Source organism: Carassius gibelio, chromosome A19 (assembly GCF_023724105.1).
Source record: "Carassius gibelio isolate Cgi1373 ecotype wild population from Czech Republic chromosome A19, carGib1.2-hapl.c, whole genome shotgun sequence".
In the NCBI taxonomy this organism is placed as follows: Eukaryota; Metazoa; Chordata; class Actinopteri; order Cypriniformes; family Cyprinidae; genus Carassius; species Carassius gibelio.
Window position 1 is genome coordinate 16,380,455 of NC_068389.1, and position 15,137 is coordinate 16,395,591.

At 36.1% G+C, this 15,137-nt stretch overlaps 1 protein-coding gene across 2 annotated transcripts in view; it reads left to right on the forward strand.

Annotated features, from left to right (window-relative positions):
• The first annotated feature begins 929 nt into the window (after window positions 1–929).
• Window positions 930–15,137, forward strand: part of vps50 (VPS50 EARP/GARPII complex subunit) — a 106,453-nt gene continuing 92,245 nt past the window's right edge. For both annotated transcript variants that reach the window (XM_052532622.1, XM_052532623.1), the window contains exons 1-5: window positions 930–1,134; window positions 2,108–2,176; window positions 8,627–8,749; window positions 9,324–9,395; window positions 13,931–13,984. In XM_052532622.1, the coding sequence (XP_052388582.1) occupies window positions 1,102–1,134; window positions 2,108–2,176; window positions 8,627–8,749; window positions 9,324–9,395; window positions 13,931–13,984 (351 nt within the window). In that variant the 5' untranslated portion in view covers window positions 930–1,101. The remainder of the gene's footprint in view (window positions 1,135–2,107; window positions 2,177–8,626; window positions 8,750–9,323; window positions 9,396–13,930; window positions 13,985–15,137) is intronic.

Consider the following 15,137-nt stretch of genomic DNA (forward strand, 5'->3'; position numbering starts at 1 on the left):
TTGACGAGAAACACTTGCTCTTTTATGTGTGCTCACATCAGCATGAACAGCCAGTTGAAAGGGCTCGTCTCTAACACCCACGCTAGAATATTTTTGTCAGGTAGCAGATATTTTTGCTGTAAACCTTTCCCTGAACTGTGAGATGTAAAAGCCCCAAACAAATTAGGTTTTGTGGTCTTTTCCAAGAATCTTTGACTCATTTCATGTTTTGTGTTTGTGGACCTAAAGTGCAACACACAGTGCAGTCTTCTACAACAGACACAAATAATTTGTGTGTGTGTGTGTGGTCAGGAAATTGTTAGAAAATTCAGCAGATACCCTAAAGCTTTCATTTTTAATTATCTCTCAAAAAGCTAGGAGGAAGAAAATGAATGTGAAATATCTAATAATGGTCTGTACACCCCCTTATAAAAATAGAATTGTTCTCCCAGAGGCATGCTAGATTTTTTATTTGCTTTAAATGTAAAACTGATAAAAACAAATAAGCACATAAACCATAGTTTTGTATTCACAGGGGGAACAAATGCTGCAAAAGTAAATTATGAAAATATACATTTGACAGAGATAAAAATAAGTTATGACAAGCATAGTTATGTCAAAATGTGAAAAAAGTAAAATATTATCACTTGAAAAGTCGAAATTATGATATAAAAGTCAGAATTATGACAAAGGTTTAAAATATCACATGAAAAAAAATTATTAAAAAAGATTATGAATGAAATCATGAATCAATTTATTTTTAATTATTAATTTATTTTTATAATTTCTGTTTTTAGGTCATAATCACTAGGCCTCTGTATCAAATCATGATTTGTTTTATTTTTTATTTATGTGGCGGAACTGGAATGCGCACATCAATATTATGCAATATTTGTGTTAACAGAAATGAACAGTTTTTGTCTACTGCTCTACTCCTACTGTATCATAGACTGTATGTGGTTGATCAGAGGAACTACATATCCCATGCTGCACTAGCCATCTGTCACGTGAGTCCAACAGTGAAACATGGCACCTGTCTAGCACAGCAAGGATTGAATCGCGTTTGACAGAAAAAGACCAGAGGATACATAACGTTTACTGCTTAGTGTTTTCAGCCATACAATGCAGAAAATCAAGTCTTTGATGGCCCGTCAGGTGGGTTATTTCTCCTCTTACATCAGTCTGCTTCTTGATCTCACTGACGAATCCGGAAGCATTTTTATTAAGCTAGCCTGCTACGTTAGCTAAAATACAAATACAAACAAACAGAAAAACTGCTTATATTTTCTCAGATATGCACATTTATTCATTGTATCATAACGCATTAAATAATTGCATATGGGATAATTAAAGGAAATATCTGAATGATAAATTAAACGATAATGGTGAGCTCTTGGACAGTAGCTTAATATTTTCAGAGTTAACAAAGCTTAACGTTACATGTACAGTTACTTAATAGAGTTTGTTTATTTTATTATTAAAATTTTTAAAGAAATACCCTTTCAAACCTGTTATAAATAGATGTTAAAACTATAAACGTAGACGGTGTGTTGTTAACATCAAGGGAAGAATACGTCCTCTGGCTTGTAGTTTTGGGTTCGAGTCCAGCTGAGTCAGAGTCCAACGAAACTGTATTATTTATTAGTATCTTAACATTGTTTTAACATATATAACTAGAAACACGCACTGTCCATTTAAATGTAATAAATGCAAGTCTCGATTGCATCTTGCCATTTTGATTAATAAGAAAGCGTCCTTCTTTGCTAAGCAAACTTAATCATGTAACACAAGTAATGGCGACATTTATTTATATATTGTGATATATTTTAGAGTAAAACAGGCTTAGGATCGTTAAAGTTAATGTATAAATTCAAGAGTGGGGGTAAAGGAGTAACTATCTTGGTGAATGGGACCTTAAGAGCAGAAAATAAACCCTTTATCTCTATAAAAAACAAGCTTTATCATTTTTTATTAATTTCGAATAATTAAAATCAGTTTGTGTCTGCTTATTCTATTCATCAGTGTTTGAACCATTAAAGAAGAAACTGCATTTTAATTTCTGGGTACCCAAAAAAATAATAAAAAATAAAATAAAATAATTAAGTTTAATGCTTCTTTTCTCTGCCAGGGTCTGAAGAGTCCCCAGGAGAGTGTGGTTGACATGAGCCCTGTGGAGAGCTTCAGGTCCCCCAGCAAGGTGACTAATGCATCAGTTTATGTTCTCAAACCTATCCTGTACTCTTTCAGCATTAGGCTGTCACATTTGTGAATATATTTTGTTAGGATGCTATGTAGCATGCATCTTAGCCCTCACTTATGAAGGTTGTCAGATGTCTGCTGAAAAATGTCTTTATTGACTGGATGAATCAATCTACCTTGTTTATTGCAGTCTAGGTCTGGATTACATGATAACAGTGAATGTTTTTTTGTTGTTTTTGTTGTGAAATGTCATGATGTGTCTGAGTAGAAAATATGCAGAACATAACCTCAGACAGGATGCTCAATTTGGGTAATTTTCCTGACTGACAACCGCTGCGGAGTTCTACACGATCGCAAATTCTCACATTACAACAAAGAAAGTGTAGACATGACGTAAATAAGAGATTAATTGTGTAGTGTAAAGCTTCTATGATTACTTTAAGTCAAAGATTTTTGACTCTATTAAAGCATAAAAATGGCATAATATGTTTGCAGATATTTAAGAAACATGCTAACAAGTTAACATATTTGTATATCTGAAAAACAATGCTCAGTTATTCTTTGAAAATATGCGTTCTGGGCTGGAATGTTGGTCTCTGTTTTAGATTGTGAAACCCGCCAGTTGGCGGAGAACTCAGCACATTTCATTTCATTCATTGTCTAGTGCTCTCCTTCCTGTTGGTGTCTTTCTATTAGGGCTGCACGATTAATTGCATGCGATTGTCACGCGTGTCTTGTTAGTAAAGCCGGTTCTGTGATTAGCAGTAAATGTCCATCACCTGCTTTCAAATGGAGCCGCGCTTAATAGAGAGGGCCGTAGTTCGCTGACAAGCTACACAATATCGCGTTCATAATCGCAGATGAATTGCATGCGATTAATCGTGCAGCCCTACTTTTTAGGCTATAATCCATACAGAATTTTAATACATTCACGTATTCACTCTCTGATAAACATGTATCTAATATTACAATTGTGTTGCGTATAATACATCAGTTATCTAAGTAAAGGTGAAGCAAGTGATTGCTCAACGAAATATGTCTGTAGGCACGCTGCATGTGTCAACACGCACCCATGAGTTAACAAATACATGTAGCATTTTTTTTTTCTTCACCATGCAGCAAAAAGAAATTAAACCTTTTAACTAATTCTTACTTTCAGTTAACGGTTAAACTGGCAATATGAGAATCCCTAGAATAAATGCATCTTATGTTGAGCTTTGTGAAATGACATTTCATATATTGAAGAGATAATCAGACATGCCTTTATATTCACGTTTCAGAAATATTAAAAAAAAAAGTGAATCAGACTTTGGCTGAGCCTCGATTGAGTGAGATGGAAGTTGGTCATGGTCCAGTGCATTACCTCTAGCGCTACCTCTCAGGTCCATTAAATCAGCAGGACGTTCTGTGATGAGGACCCTTTCAGATGTTCTGGCTGTAGGTTTCTGAGGTCATTTTAGTGCTCGATGTACACTCTCAAACGCAGCTCTGATTTTATTTATTTATTTTTTTTACTTTTAGTCCCTGGTTATTGCAGACATATGTAACCCAAATCAAGGAGACTCATTCCCACCGTTGGAGAGTGTTTATTGTTATTCTATCTTTTTTTTTTTTTTTTTTTAATGTTACACGTTCTTCAGGAAATGATTTTCAGAACCATCTGGCTTCTATCCCTGGTGGGATTTGTTCCAACACTTTTGATATGTTCCTGAAACGACTGAGGCACTGAGGAAGTGTTTGATCATTGAAATGAGCGCTCTGTTCATAGCGTGTACTGGAAAAAGATGGATTAGCCCTTAATATAGCTTCTGTGTCATTTATGAGGATTGTGTGCTGGAAAAATAGACTTTGTTTTCGAAGTCCTTGTCTGCAGGTTATCATTTTCAAGTTACAATTCTAAGAGAGCATCCTGTATTTTAACAGTTTCTTTTAACAAGTAAACAAGATTTTTCCATCTTATTGTTCAGTTCAGGACACTACAAGAAGGATTTTCTCTCTCCTTCAGTATTTAAGATTTTGGTTTTCCAGCATTTTTACTCTTTGTCTTTAACAAATGTGGTTTGTATTTTATATCTCAGATAAAAGGGTTTCCTAAAGCATCTTGGAGACGTTGCCATAGTTCTTCCAGATTTAGTCTGTCTCAGTTTTTTTTCTGGTTCTTCATGTCATTCCAGACAGACTGGATGATGGCGAGATATCAGATCTCTGTCTGGAGCACTAGCTGTTGCCAGACAAAAATCTCACTGAATTATTACAAGCAATGGCAAAAGAAATGTTTGGAAATGTAAACTGATTTTTCCTTCTGACACACTACAGCAAAAGATGGAGATAACTGTCTTAATACCTTTTATTTATTTTATTTTTTTTAATACAGTGGCCTAAGACTTGTGCACAGTAGTGTATATGTATACAGGAATCAACACATTTTAAAACATGAGGGGGGATGAAGATTTTTAAAGATGTGTGACAGGTGCTGAGTTTATTTTTTATTATTATATAAACCGTGTGTTATTTTACAATGTCACAAGCCAACCAACTGGCTAGTGACTATTTAATTTTCTAACGCCATCTATTACTCAAATTTAGTTCTTGGCTAGTGTTCATTTTGGGACTTGTGTGCTTGACAGATGTCCTGTCATTTCTGCTGTATGGCTTTGTGACTTGAGGTTTTGTAATTTTAACTTGCCAAATAATGGGATAAAAAAATTGTAAAAATGTTATTTGGGATGTTTGTGTGGCCAGAAAACGTTTTTTCCCCTGCACAATCTCTCATGTCCTCTAGATGGCACTATAATCACATAATAAAGGCATTATCAAGCAGTCTTTCAATGCCTCTTGAAGAATGGCTGTGAAAATTAATGAACATTTTATACAGTTTATTTACGTCATTAGACTAATGTCATCATTACCATCATCATATTACGCAGAAAATTGTAATGAGTAAAATATTATTCATAAGACTCATTCTAAAGTGTGGGTGTACTTTTGGAGGTTACAACCACATATAAATTCATAGTCAGCAACTTTCTCTTCCTCCTATTTCATATTGCAATCTGGAAGAATTCGGTTATTTTTAATGTGGTCTGTTATTTGTAAAATCTCACAGATAAAAGCTGGAGCAGGGACAGAGTACAAAGCAGTGTGAGTAGGGTTCACTCAGGTCCTGTAGCAGATGTAGCTGTAGCTGTCTGTCTGTTCTCTCTCATCTCAGTCCACGTGAACAAAAGCTCATTGTTATTTTTAATCTGATTCTAAATCACACTCTCTCCTGCGTTTGATCAGCAGCATTCAGTTACCCTTCATCAGCACACTCCTCTTAGCTCTGATTGATGGATAGATAGCACGTCGAGTCACACTTTTATGTGCAAATAGACTCACATTTGTCTCCGTCTGTGCAGGGGGAATAAAAGGATGAGAGGTGTTAATTTTGGTAAACATTGGAAGTCTACATGGGATGGAAAGATAATTGAACAAAGGCTTGGTGATCATTTTAATTAGAGTGGCGGGTTTTTTTTTTTTTCTTCAAGTGACCGTTTGGATGGGAATTGATTGATGTTTTGTTATCTCATCCGATCGAATCGTAGACTTCATTCACACTTAATTTGTTGCAAAACTTTTCATTCTCACCTAGTTTGTTGCTATTTAGGAAAGCTGGTTAAAAGGGGCTTTCACCTATTCATATAACATTTCTATTAAATGAAGACATGTAAAAGTAAAAAAATTGCAGGTCTGCAGGAAAGTGGAAAGAATTGAAAAGTAAATTAAAAGTGATGCGACATATGTCCTTTTTTTATTTTTATGGATGTTTCTTTAATGATAATGTTTTTAAAGCTAACTCAGGAATCTATTTGTGGTGAGTGGGGCGGGGCCGAGAGGCGTGGGAACGAGGAGTGAGGCCAGGTGTAGTGATTGAAGATGAGCTGCACCTGCGCCCCACCGCCAGTATCGAGTCACACATAGGAGATGGAAGGATATAAAACTGGAGCGACTACAGTGAAGGACGAGAGAGGACCAGGCCTGGGACATTATTTTATGTTTGCTTTTTATTTTGTGTGCACCAGTCGTCCGCGAGGGGCTGGTGCACTGTTTTGTGTTTATTTTGAATAATAAAGTGATTTTTGATTGTGCGCCAGTTCCCGCCTCCTTCTTCCCGATGAGTATGGAGATCTTATCGTTACACTATTCAACATATGCTAAAGAACCGATCCTTATCTCGTGGGATGCATAACTTTATCCACAGCGCCATCTTAAGCATTCTGTTTTAATGGTGAGATTTAGGTGAGGGATTCACTAGGCCCTTTTTATTCTGCCTGTGGTACTAACTTGCAAAATCAATCAATCCGAGAAGTTGTTTTTGAATGGTTTTTTTTTTATATTATTATTATTAGTACCGACAGACAGTTGCTCATGCACTTACCTAGATTTCAGTAAAGAAAATGTTTTAAGTCAATATAGTTTCTGCTTTTTGTTTAAACAATGTTTTACAGAAATACCCATTAAAAAAAGACCCATCTGAACACCCACATCTGTAAAACTTCATTTTTAGAACCAATTATGTTTTTTCACCTTTGGCCTTTCAGGATGTTATGCAGCTTTTGGTAGGTCAATAAATCAAATTTGACCCAGAAATTTTTTTCAGTTTTTTAAGATTTAGCCCCTCACACGTACTATTCTGTAACCCCCTGGGAACTATCTCTCCCACAGAGTAGATATTTTCCTGTGAAGCAGAGTGTGTGCGCACATTCACATGCCCACACACACTGTATCAATTCATGTGTAATCCCCCAAGGGGGGTAAAAAAAAAAGCTGTTATTTTCAACTCAAACTCTTCAAGGCACCAAAATCACTGCAGGACTTTCTTAAACACCTGTAGTACTGGAACAAATAGTTTGCTGTAGATTTTCTGTGAAAAGTCAAAAAGTGAAAAATATTTTATACTAAACTCTACGGTAGTTTAAATATGTACTCATTTATACAAAAGTTGTTATAAAATAAGCAAGTTATTTGAAATGCAAAAATATTTAAAAACAATAAAAGGGACAACCATATGTCTTTTTATTCTAGGGAAGTCATGTTGACTTGAGAAGGCTAACGTGATCAACTCACTGTCTCCCTTTGTTACTTTAAAAAAAAAAAAACTTTAAAAAAAAAAAAAAAAAAAAAAAAAATTCCAAACATATTTCTGAATTAACTTAATAAAGAAACAAAAAAGAAATATAGCCACTTTGCCATTAAAAACCAAAACTGAACTATTTTAATGGCTGCAACAGCAGCTGTGCTATGGGGGAAAAGAGAGAGAGAAAGGACAAATCTGTCCGGACCTATATGCACCTGCATACCCTGCATACCCAGACGCTATGCCCCTGAGTACACTTGAAAATATATTGATGACCTCAAAGCTATTAGACTTACTAATAGCCACAAATGTCCAGATTTGATTTCAAGGTGTCTTTGAAACCTAATGATAACAAGTGAGCCCAAGGATTTTGTCTTTTGTTCTTGCTGTGCGTGTACCAGTGGAGAATGACTCATACCACCCCACCCCCTGTTGATGCTGATGCTGGTGCCGTTCCTCAGTGAGTTCACCCACGCTCCCTCACAGCGCTGCCTACATCAGACTGCACTGCATACACACTGCATCATGTGTCTTTGAGGTGATTAAAGTCTTTCAGGCCAAATCATTCCTCAGCTTCTATCTCAATGACATCACATTGCAGCCTTTATTAAATTTACATAAATTTATGCATTTAGCAGACGCTTTTATCCAAAGCGACTTACAGTGCATTTAGGCTAACAATTTTTACCTATCATGTGTTCCCGGGGAATCTAACCCCCAACCTTGCGCTTGCTTGCTAACGGAATGCTCTACCACTTGAGCTACAGGAACACTTTATAGGAAGAGCCTTCATATATTACCAAATGTCCAACCCTGAGTTCTTTCAGTAGTGTCAAACATGAATAAGTGGTTTATTGATTTGGAATGCTTTCTGTGATTTGTATTTTTTCTTTTTTTTGGTTGTAGTTGAAGGGTTTTTAAGCATTGCCTCCACATCTGCACTTGTAATTCACTGTGGCTTAGTAAGTTTGTCTTAATCATGGAACTGTTTAAACCACATTGCATCACGTCATGTGAATCATTTGTAATGAGCCTCTCAGCACCCCTCTTCAAAGAAAAGAGGACGACTTTGTTTCTTCAAGTTGTTTTGAGGGAAATTGATGCTCCTGCACTGATCCTCTTTAAGGTTCATGAAGGGTGTTCCTCAGGGATGGGTGCTAAGACTACTTAATCTTTGCACTCGGCTTGGCAACAAGCCAGACGTTAGAAATAATCAATATTCAAACCCTGTTTTTAGGTTCACGGCAAGCTTCCCCACAATGGTGTGGTGTCCCAAAAGTAGTGAGATTTTCCTGCCAATAATCATTCTTATTTCTCTTTTTCTCCCCACAGGAGGAACTGAGGGAACTGAGAGAACAGCCCACGGATCCACAGGCAGAACAGGAAATCATTGATAGCATAGAGGAAGTGTACTTCTCCAGTGACTCCTTTGACATGGTGCAATACGAGCTTGAGGTGTGTATTATCTTTTACACCATTTGCAGAATCTGTAAGTTTTTTTTTTTTTTTGGTCACACTTTACTTTTCTCAGAATTAACTAATTTTATTAACTAAGACTTTTGCCTTTAATAAATTAGTAAAGTAGTTGTTAAGAATAGGTATGAGGTAAGATATCTATATATAAGGTTGCAGTCAAAGCTGATTGATGGATTTTTCATGTCTCGCAAATATGAAATCTAATTAGATTTGTTAGTGCATTGAAAAATCTGCATTGAATGACAATAACAGACAAGAGGCAAGTAACTACTGTTATCCGAGTCCAGACTTTTGAGTTTTCACTGTTTCTTTGTTTGAGCATGGGGCATTGGGTATTATTTGTTTATTCCTCTAAAATAAAATTGGGCTGCATCTCAAGTAAAATTTAGTTTCTCTGTTCAGCTGCTGTTGTTCATAGAGCTCTTCAGAGTTGGAGATGATTTGGCTGTGCCTGTGTGAGGGATATCTGTCACAGTGGTTAAACTCATGAACTTACAGTAAGAATAAATATATATATTTTTTTAATCTGTATTTGTGAATGTTTGCCCAATAGAAACTCCCACCGGATTTGGACCTTCTGGAGCTTGAGGAGTACAGAGATAAGCTGAAGAGACAACAAGCAGCCGTAAGTATTACATGCAGAGAAGTCTTTAAAAGGTACATTACCTCACTCTCTCAAAAGATGTTTGCAGCATTCATTTTGGAAACATATGACATGACAGACTGTTGTTGCATCATAACTGATACTGTTTTGTTTATGGGTCATACATTGATAAAATGCTTTTATGACAAGACTTTGTGTCATGATGATTTGAGTTCAGTTTAGTTTCCTCTCATAAAGGCTAATAGTTAGTATTTGACATTGTTACTAATGAAGAAGCACAAACTGTTTAAAAACAAATTGTATTTATCTTAAAACTCATCAGTGAGACTAAAATCAATATAAAACACTTTTTTATACAAAACCCTTTAACATGAATTTGAACAATGAAAAAAAAAAAGAAATGTTAATGAAGAAATTTTGCCATGTGCATGTCTGAACAGACTTTTTTTCCCCACTGAGCTTTGGAAAAACTTTCAAAAACGTTTTCTTTTTGTACAGTCAAATTTGATTTTTTTCTTTTTTCTTTTTTTTTTTTTTGCACGTTACACCAAGCACTTACAGTTTTAGAAATAAACACATCCTGTGACAAATTTGGCGCATGGAAGTTATCATTCTAAATGTTCTGCAAAGTCAGTCAACGGTGAAAATCAATAGTAAATTAAATTTTAAGCCCAACAGTTTAACACTAATATTGGACACATTCTGTCTTGATCCTGGGTGATACACAGTTCACTGCTGGCTGCAGCCTTAGAGAAAAAATGAAAAGAGGAATGCCATCCTCTGTCTTGGTTGTTTCTGGCTTAAGATGCTTGCTTACGCACAGCTGTCTTATCGGCTTTAGGGTAAAAGATACGGTCCTCTGAATCCTTGGGGGTACCCAATGAATCCGTCTGATGCTATCTGTAGTGGCCTGCCATGGGTAGCCCATTTACTGGCAGTGCAGCGGCCCTCGGGTCACCGGCGAGGGGGGGTCCTGTCCTCAAATGCTGATCCTGGGTCATGACAAACAGCTGCAGGCTTCACAGGAGGAGCTGTGTGAGGTGAACTTCCTGCTGAATGCCATTAATTCTCACTAAGCACACACACATGGTGTGGTATTTTATTCATGATTTATGCAAGCTTCTCCAGTGTCATTTACATAAGAGAACGTGGCCTTATTGACAGTAATGATGCGTTTTCTCTCTCAGCTCATCTGAAATGATTTTGGAGATGGCTCTCTCTGGAATGCCCATATGCACAGTTTCTGAATGTTTCGTTGGAGATGTAGGTTCTTGTGGATTTGATGGGTCAGTGGGAGAGAAATCCATCTGGTCTATTGGAGGTGGCAGCCTATTCTTCTGCAAACACGCAGCTCTGACACTTCTTTGGCAGGAACTCATCACTGAGCTAATTACTTGCCTGTAATGCAAGTGTGTTTCAGTATAAGCTTGTTTCTTTATCTTTTTTTGGAGGGCAGGAAGAAGTTATCTGCATTGACAACATTCTTAGCAGTCATTTCCCCTCTAAGGATTTGTTGCTGAACATTTAATTAATATTTATATACTAAAATTGTTAAAAAATTAAATGAAATGTATGCATTTAGCAGACACTTTTATCCAAAGCGACTTACAGTGCATTCAGGCTAAAATTTTTTTTACCTAACGTGTTCCCTGGGGATGGAACCCACAACCTCTTGCGCTGCTAATGCAATGCTCTACCACTGAGCCACAGGAACACTATGGATATTTAAAAATTAATTGATTTACAATATCATTCTAATATTGTTTGTGGTCCGTGTAATTTTTTAAGAAATGTATACTTTTATTCAGCAAGTATACATTAATTTGATCAAAAGTATAATGTTACAAAAGACTTCTAAAATAAATGCTGTTCTCTTAAATGGTCTGTTCATCAAAGAATTCTGAAGAATATTAAGGAGCACAGCTGTTTTTAATATTGATAATGAGAAATTGTAATATTTCACAAAATTAGTGTTTTGGCTGTATTTTTGATCAAATAAATTCAGAAAAAGAGATTTCTTTCAAAAACATACTAAACCAAGCTGTAAATGTTTTTTTTTTCTTTCTTTTTCTGGTTGATGCAAGGATGAAGTTGTGTGAGAAATATTTGAAAGTGACCGTTTGTGCACTTTTACAACTTCTGGAATTTAATCAATGAACACCTTATGAACTGGAATTAGTTTTTTTAACATGGCAGAAATTACCCCAGTTCCATATTTAACAACTCATAAGGATTCATGTGATTAATTCTTAAATGCATGCTTTTTAAATGTGCATCTTATTGTTTGTTGTATCTGACAGTGAATGACAATTGATTCACTTGAATGAAATGAATGAAAACCTATTGACCAGGTCCCAACAGATATCTTGTTTACTGCTAGCCTTTGTATTCATTGTACTGTCTAATGGAGTTTTTCTTTCCAGTCCTAATTAAATCTAATGCTGTTTTAGCTGATTAGATGAATAGGGAGAAGTCTTTGCTTGTAGTCATTAGCTGAAATGAAAAATATTAATGATGAATAGAATTAAGTAATATTTGTTTATGTCCTTAAGATAAATTGTCCTAATTGAAAAATAAGGTTGAATTGTAAGTTAGTCTGAATTAGAATGCAGGTCCTCCCGCTGTATTATGGATTTGTAGAACCAGCGGTAGAGAAAATTACAGGCTGTTTACTGCTCTGGTGCAAGCTCTGGTTAATAGATTTCTAATTAGAGTTATTACCCATGCAGGAATCACTCGCAGCTGGCTGCGAGAAGGCATACAGAGAGTCTTGTGCCTCGCTGACTGACAGCTTTGGCTGGTTGCCTTCGTGTTTGGCCTATCGAAGTCAGACAGAGTGTGTTGGGCACCTGCTTTTAAAGTCTCTGTCTTGTCGTTTTGGGAAAAAGCTCACTGGAAGGCGCCTCACAGCTTGTTTTCTCATTCTGGCATCGATCCGTCCTGTGGGGCCTTTTACAAAAATGAATGACCAATAGGTGGAGCAGTGAGCTTTGTGAAAATCACAGATGTGAAAATCATGAGGTCATCTTACAGAATGTCAAACTGCCTTTACTTATTCCATAGGTAAATTGCAGGTTTGCTTGCCGTTAATAACATTCTATCTTTCAGTTTTTACAGCTTGTGATTTTAATAATGGGTTAGAAAAATGTGGCTTAAATGTATCGTTCACCAAGAATGACAATTCTGTCATTTACTCACACTCTTAAAACCTGTATCAGTGTTACTTTAGTATAATGAGATACTATTATACTTTTTAAATATAATTTTAGTGAAAGTTTTAGTCATTTATTTGTATCTTTGTGTAATTTTGTAACTTGTATTTTTTATATATATATTTGTCTTTTTACGAAGTCTTGATTTAGTTTTTGAAGTGTACTAGAATAGAATTTCATGCTTGTTGGTTCCATATTATTATAAATATATTATTATTATTATTTTTTTTTTAATTATTATTTTTTTTATTGCAGCACCTTTCTTCCCAGTATCTCAAATGACTTGTTTTAGCTGTTTTGATGTCTCCTTATGAAATATATAGAGTAGAGAATAGAGAATATCTCCTTTTTTGAGTGGCCTTTGAACTTTGTAACCTTGCAGATGTTTTATGCTTGAACAGCATCATTACTCACTGACTAACTAAACTAAAGTGCTACGGGAACTAAAGTGAATAAGGATTATAGGACCCCTTCCATTATACATTTTATTTCAGTTAACAATTATTAAGTAGCAATTTTTTAATGCTTTGTTTATTTTAGTGAACAGTAATAACCCTGGTCTGATTCTTTCTTCTGTGGAAACACAAAATATATACTTTTTGTAATAAAAGTCAGTTTTGGAATTCATTGATTTATGTTTATCGTTCAGGCTTATTCTGCAGAATATGTTCTGTTATGAATATAATGCAGGTTTAGAACATGAGGGTTAGGATTGTCATTTTTGGGGAACTATTCCTTTAAGAGCCAAGAGCTGATGCATATGTAAGAGCAAGTTGAGGTGCTCTTGAAAATGTTTCTTTCAGTTGTCTTTATAACACACACACACACACACACACACTCTGCCCAGAGCTCTCCTGCCAGTCGGTCTCAGCTTTTCGCACATTGAGATCTGCTAACATACGCCGCTGCTCAGCTGAGTCTGCCATCTGTTCAGATCTCACGACACTCCAACACTTCACAGCCGTCCCTACCTCTCGTTCCTTACAGCCTCAACATGTGACGCACATATCGATCGAAGCGTGCCACAGTGTGCCTTATATTTAGGACTTGACCTCACGTGGAGCCATTATTACCCACCGAATGTTTGAATGTCCTGAGAAAACATTTATTATATTGTAATAGAGTCATTGTTGCAGGTGTGGAAGACATGAAAAGCCTAACATAGACTTCAATTCAATTAAAGGTCTCAAGTGTTATGTTTTTGTTGTTGTTTTTTTACTACTTTTAAAGCCTCCGCTAATGGCGTAAAATGATTAAAAAGAGGTGTTAAATGCACAAGCCGATTATGTAGTCTTGGACAGGTCGCACAGATGTTAACCTTTAGCTTGTGTTCTCATCTTACAGGTTTCTAAAAAAGTGGCAGACCTCATTTTGGAGAAACAGCCCTCCTATGTTAAGGTAAGCAGCGTGGCACATCTGGGAAAAATGGGTCTGCAGGATAAATTCAGTCAAAATATTACTGTTCCTTTTTTTATCAAGGTCAGGGAAACAGATTTACAGTATTTATGGCATGTTTTTGCCCTCCCACAAATTAAAGCCTTAAAAGATCCTAAATCAGAGCAGAAAGTCTTATATTCATAAAGTCATGGCATTAAATGTTGCATGCTCTGCAAAAAATGTGTATCTTCCTCATTATTTCTGTCTTGTTTTCAGTACAAGACATTGTTTAATTTGAATGCAAAATAAACTTATGAAGAACTTGTTTTCTGAAAAAAATTATTAAAATTAAGTGAGTTTGTTTAAAACCAGAACAAATATCTCTCAGTGTAGTAGACCATTTTTTTACATTTTTTTTAATCTTTTCTAAATTTGATCATCCTTACTCCATGGTTTGAGAGCAGAGCTCTCAAAAAAACTAAGAAGTAAATAAAAGACCTGTTGGAAGCAGTGGCGTAACGAGCCAACACCGGGCCCTTAAGCAGGTTTATCAAGGCGGGCCCCCCACTACAACACGTCATGACGCTACGCGCACTCTGTGCGAAGTTATTGATCATATCCTTAAGGTCCAGATTTGCGCGCACAGGCATTCTCAATTGACAGTATGGAAAGTCCAGAGAGACGACTCTGTCCACAACATTTTCACCTTTTACATCGATGTTGCTTGATCCTCTGGTGCTAGCATTAACCACGGAGCTGCTACTACCAACAGTCGCTTCAGGTGCTTTACTCACTTCACTCTCTTGCTCCATCTCAATCTCGATCTCCCCCTGTGTCATCTTTTTAAAGAAGCTTCCAATTTTCGGTAATTTATTAATTGATCAAATTCATCTTTTCGTTTGCGCTTTTGAAAGCCACTTTTGTGTTTATAATTTGACGACTCAATGTCCGTCTCATGTTCAACGTTTTTTACTGTTTTGCACGCAATGCCATGTTCACCTGGGGATTCCCCAGTTCCAATTAGAAACAAATTACACAAAATTCATCATTTTTCATTTCAAACATTTATTTAATTTTTAGTCAAATATGCTGTTGTCATTATTTATTCAAATCAATTCGCAAAAAATTTAAATGCGATCAAACTAAAAGTAGTCAAATGCGATAGGGGGACCCG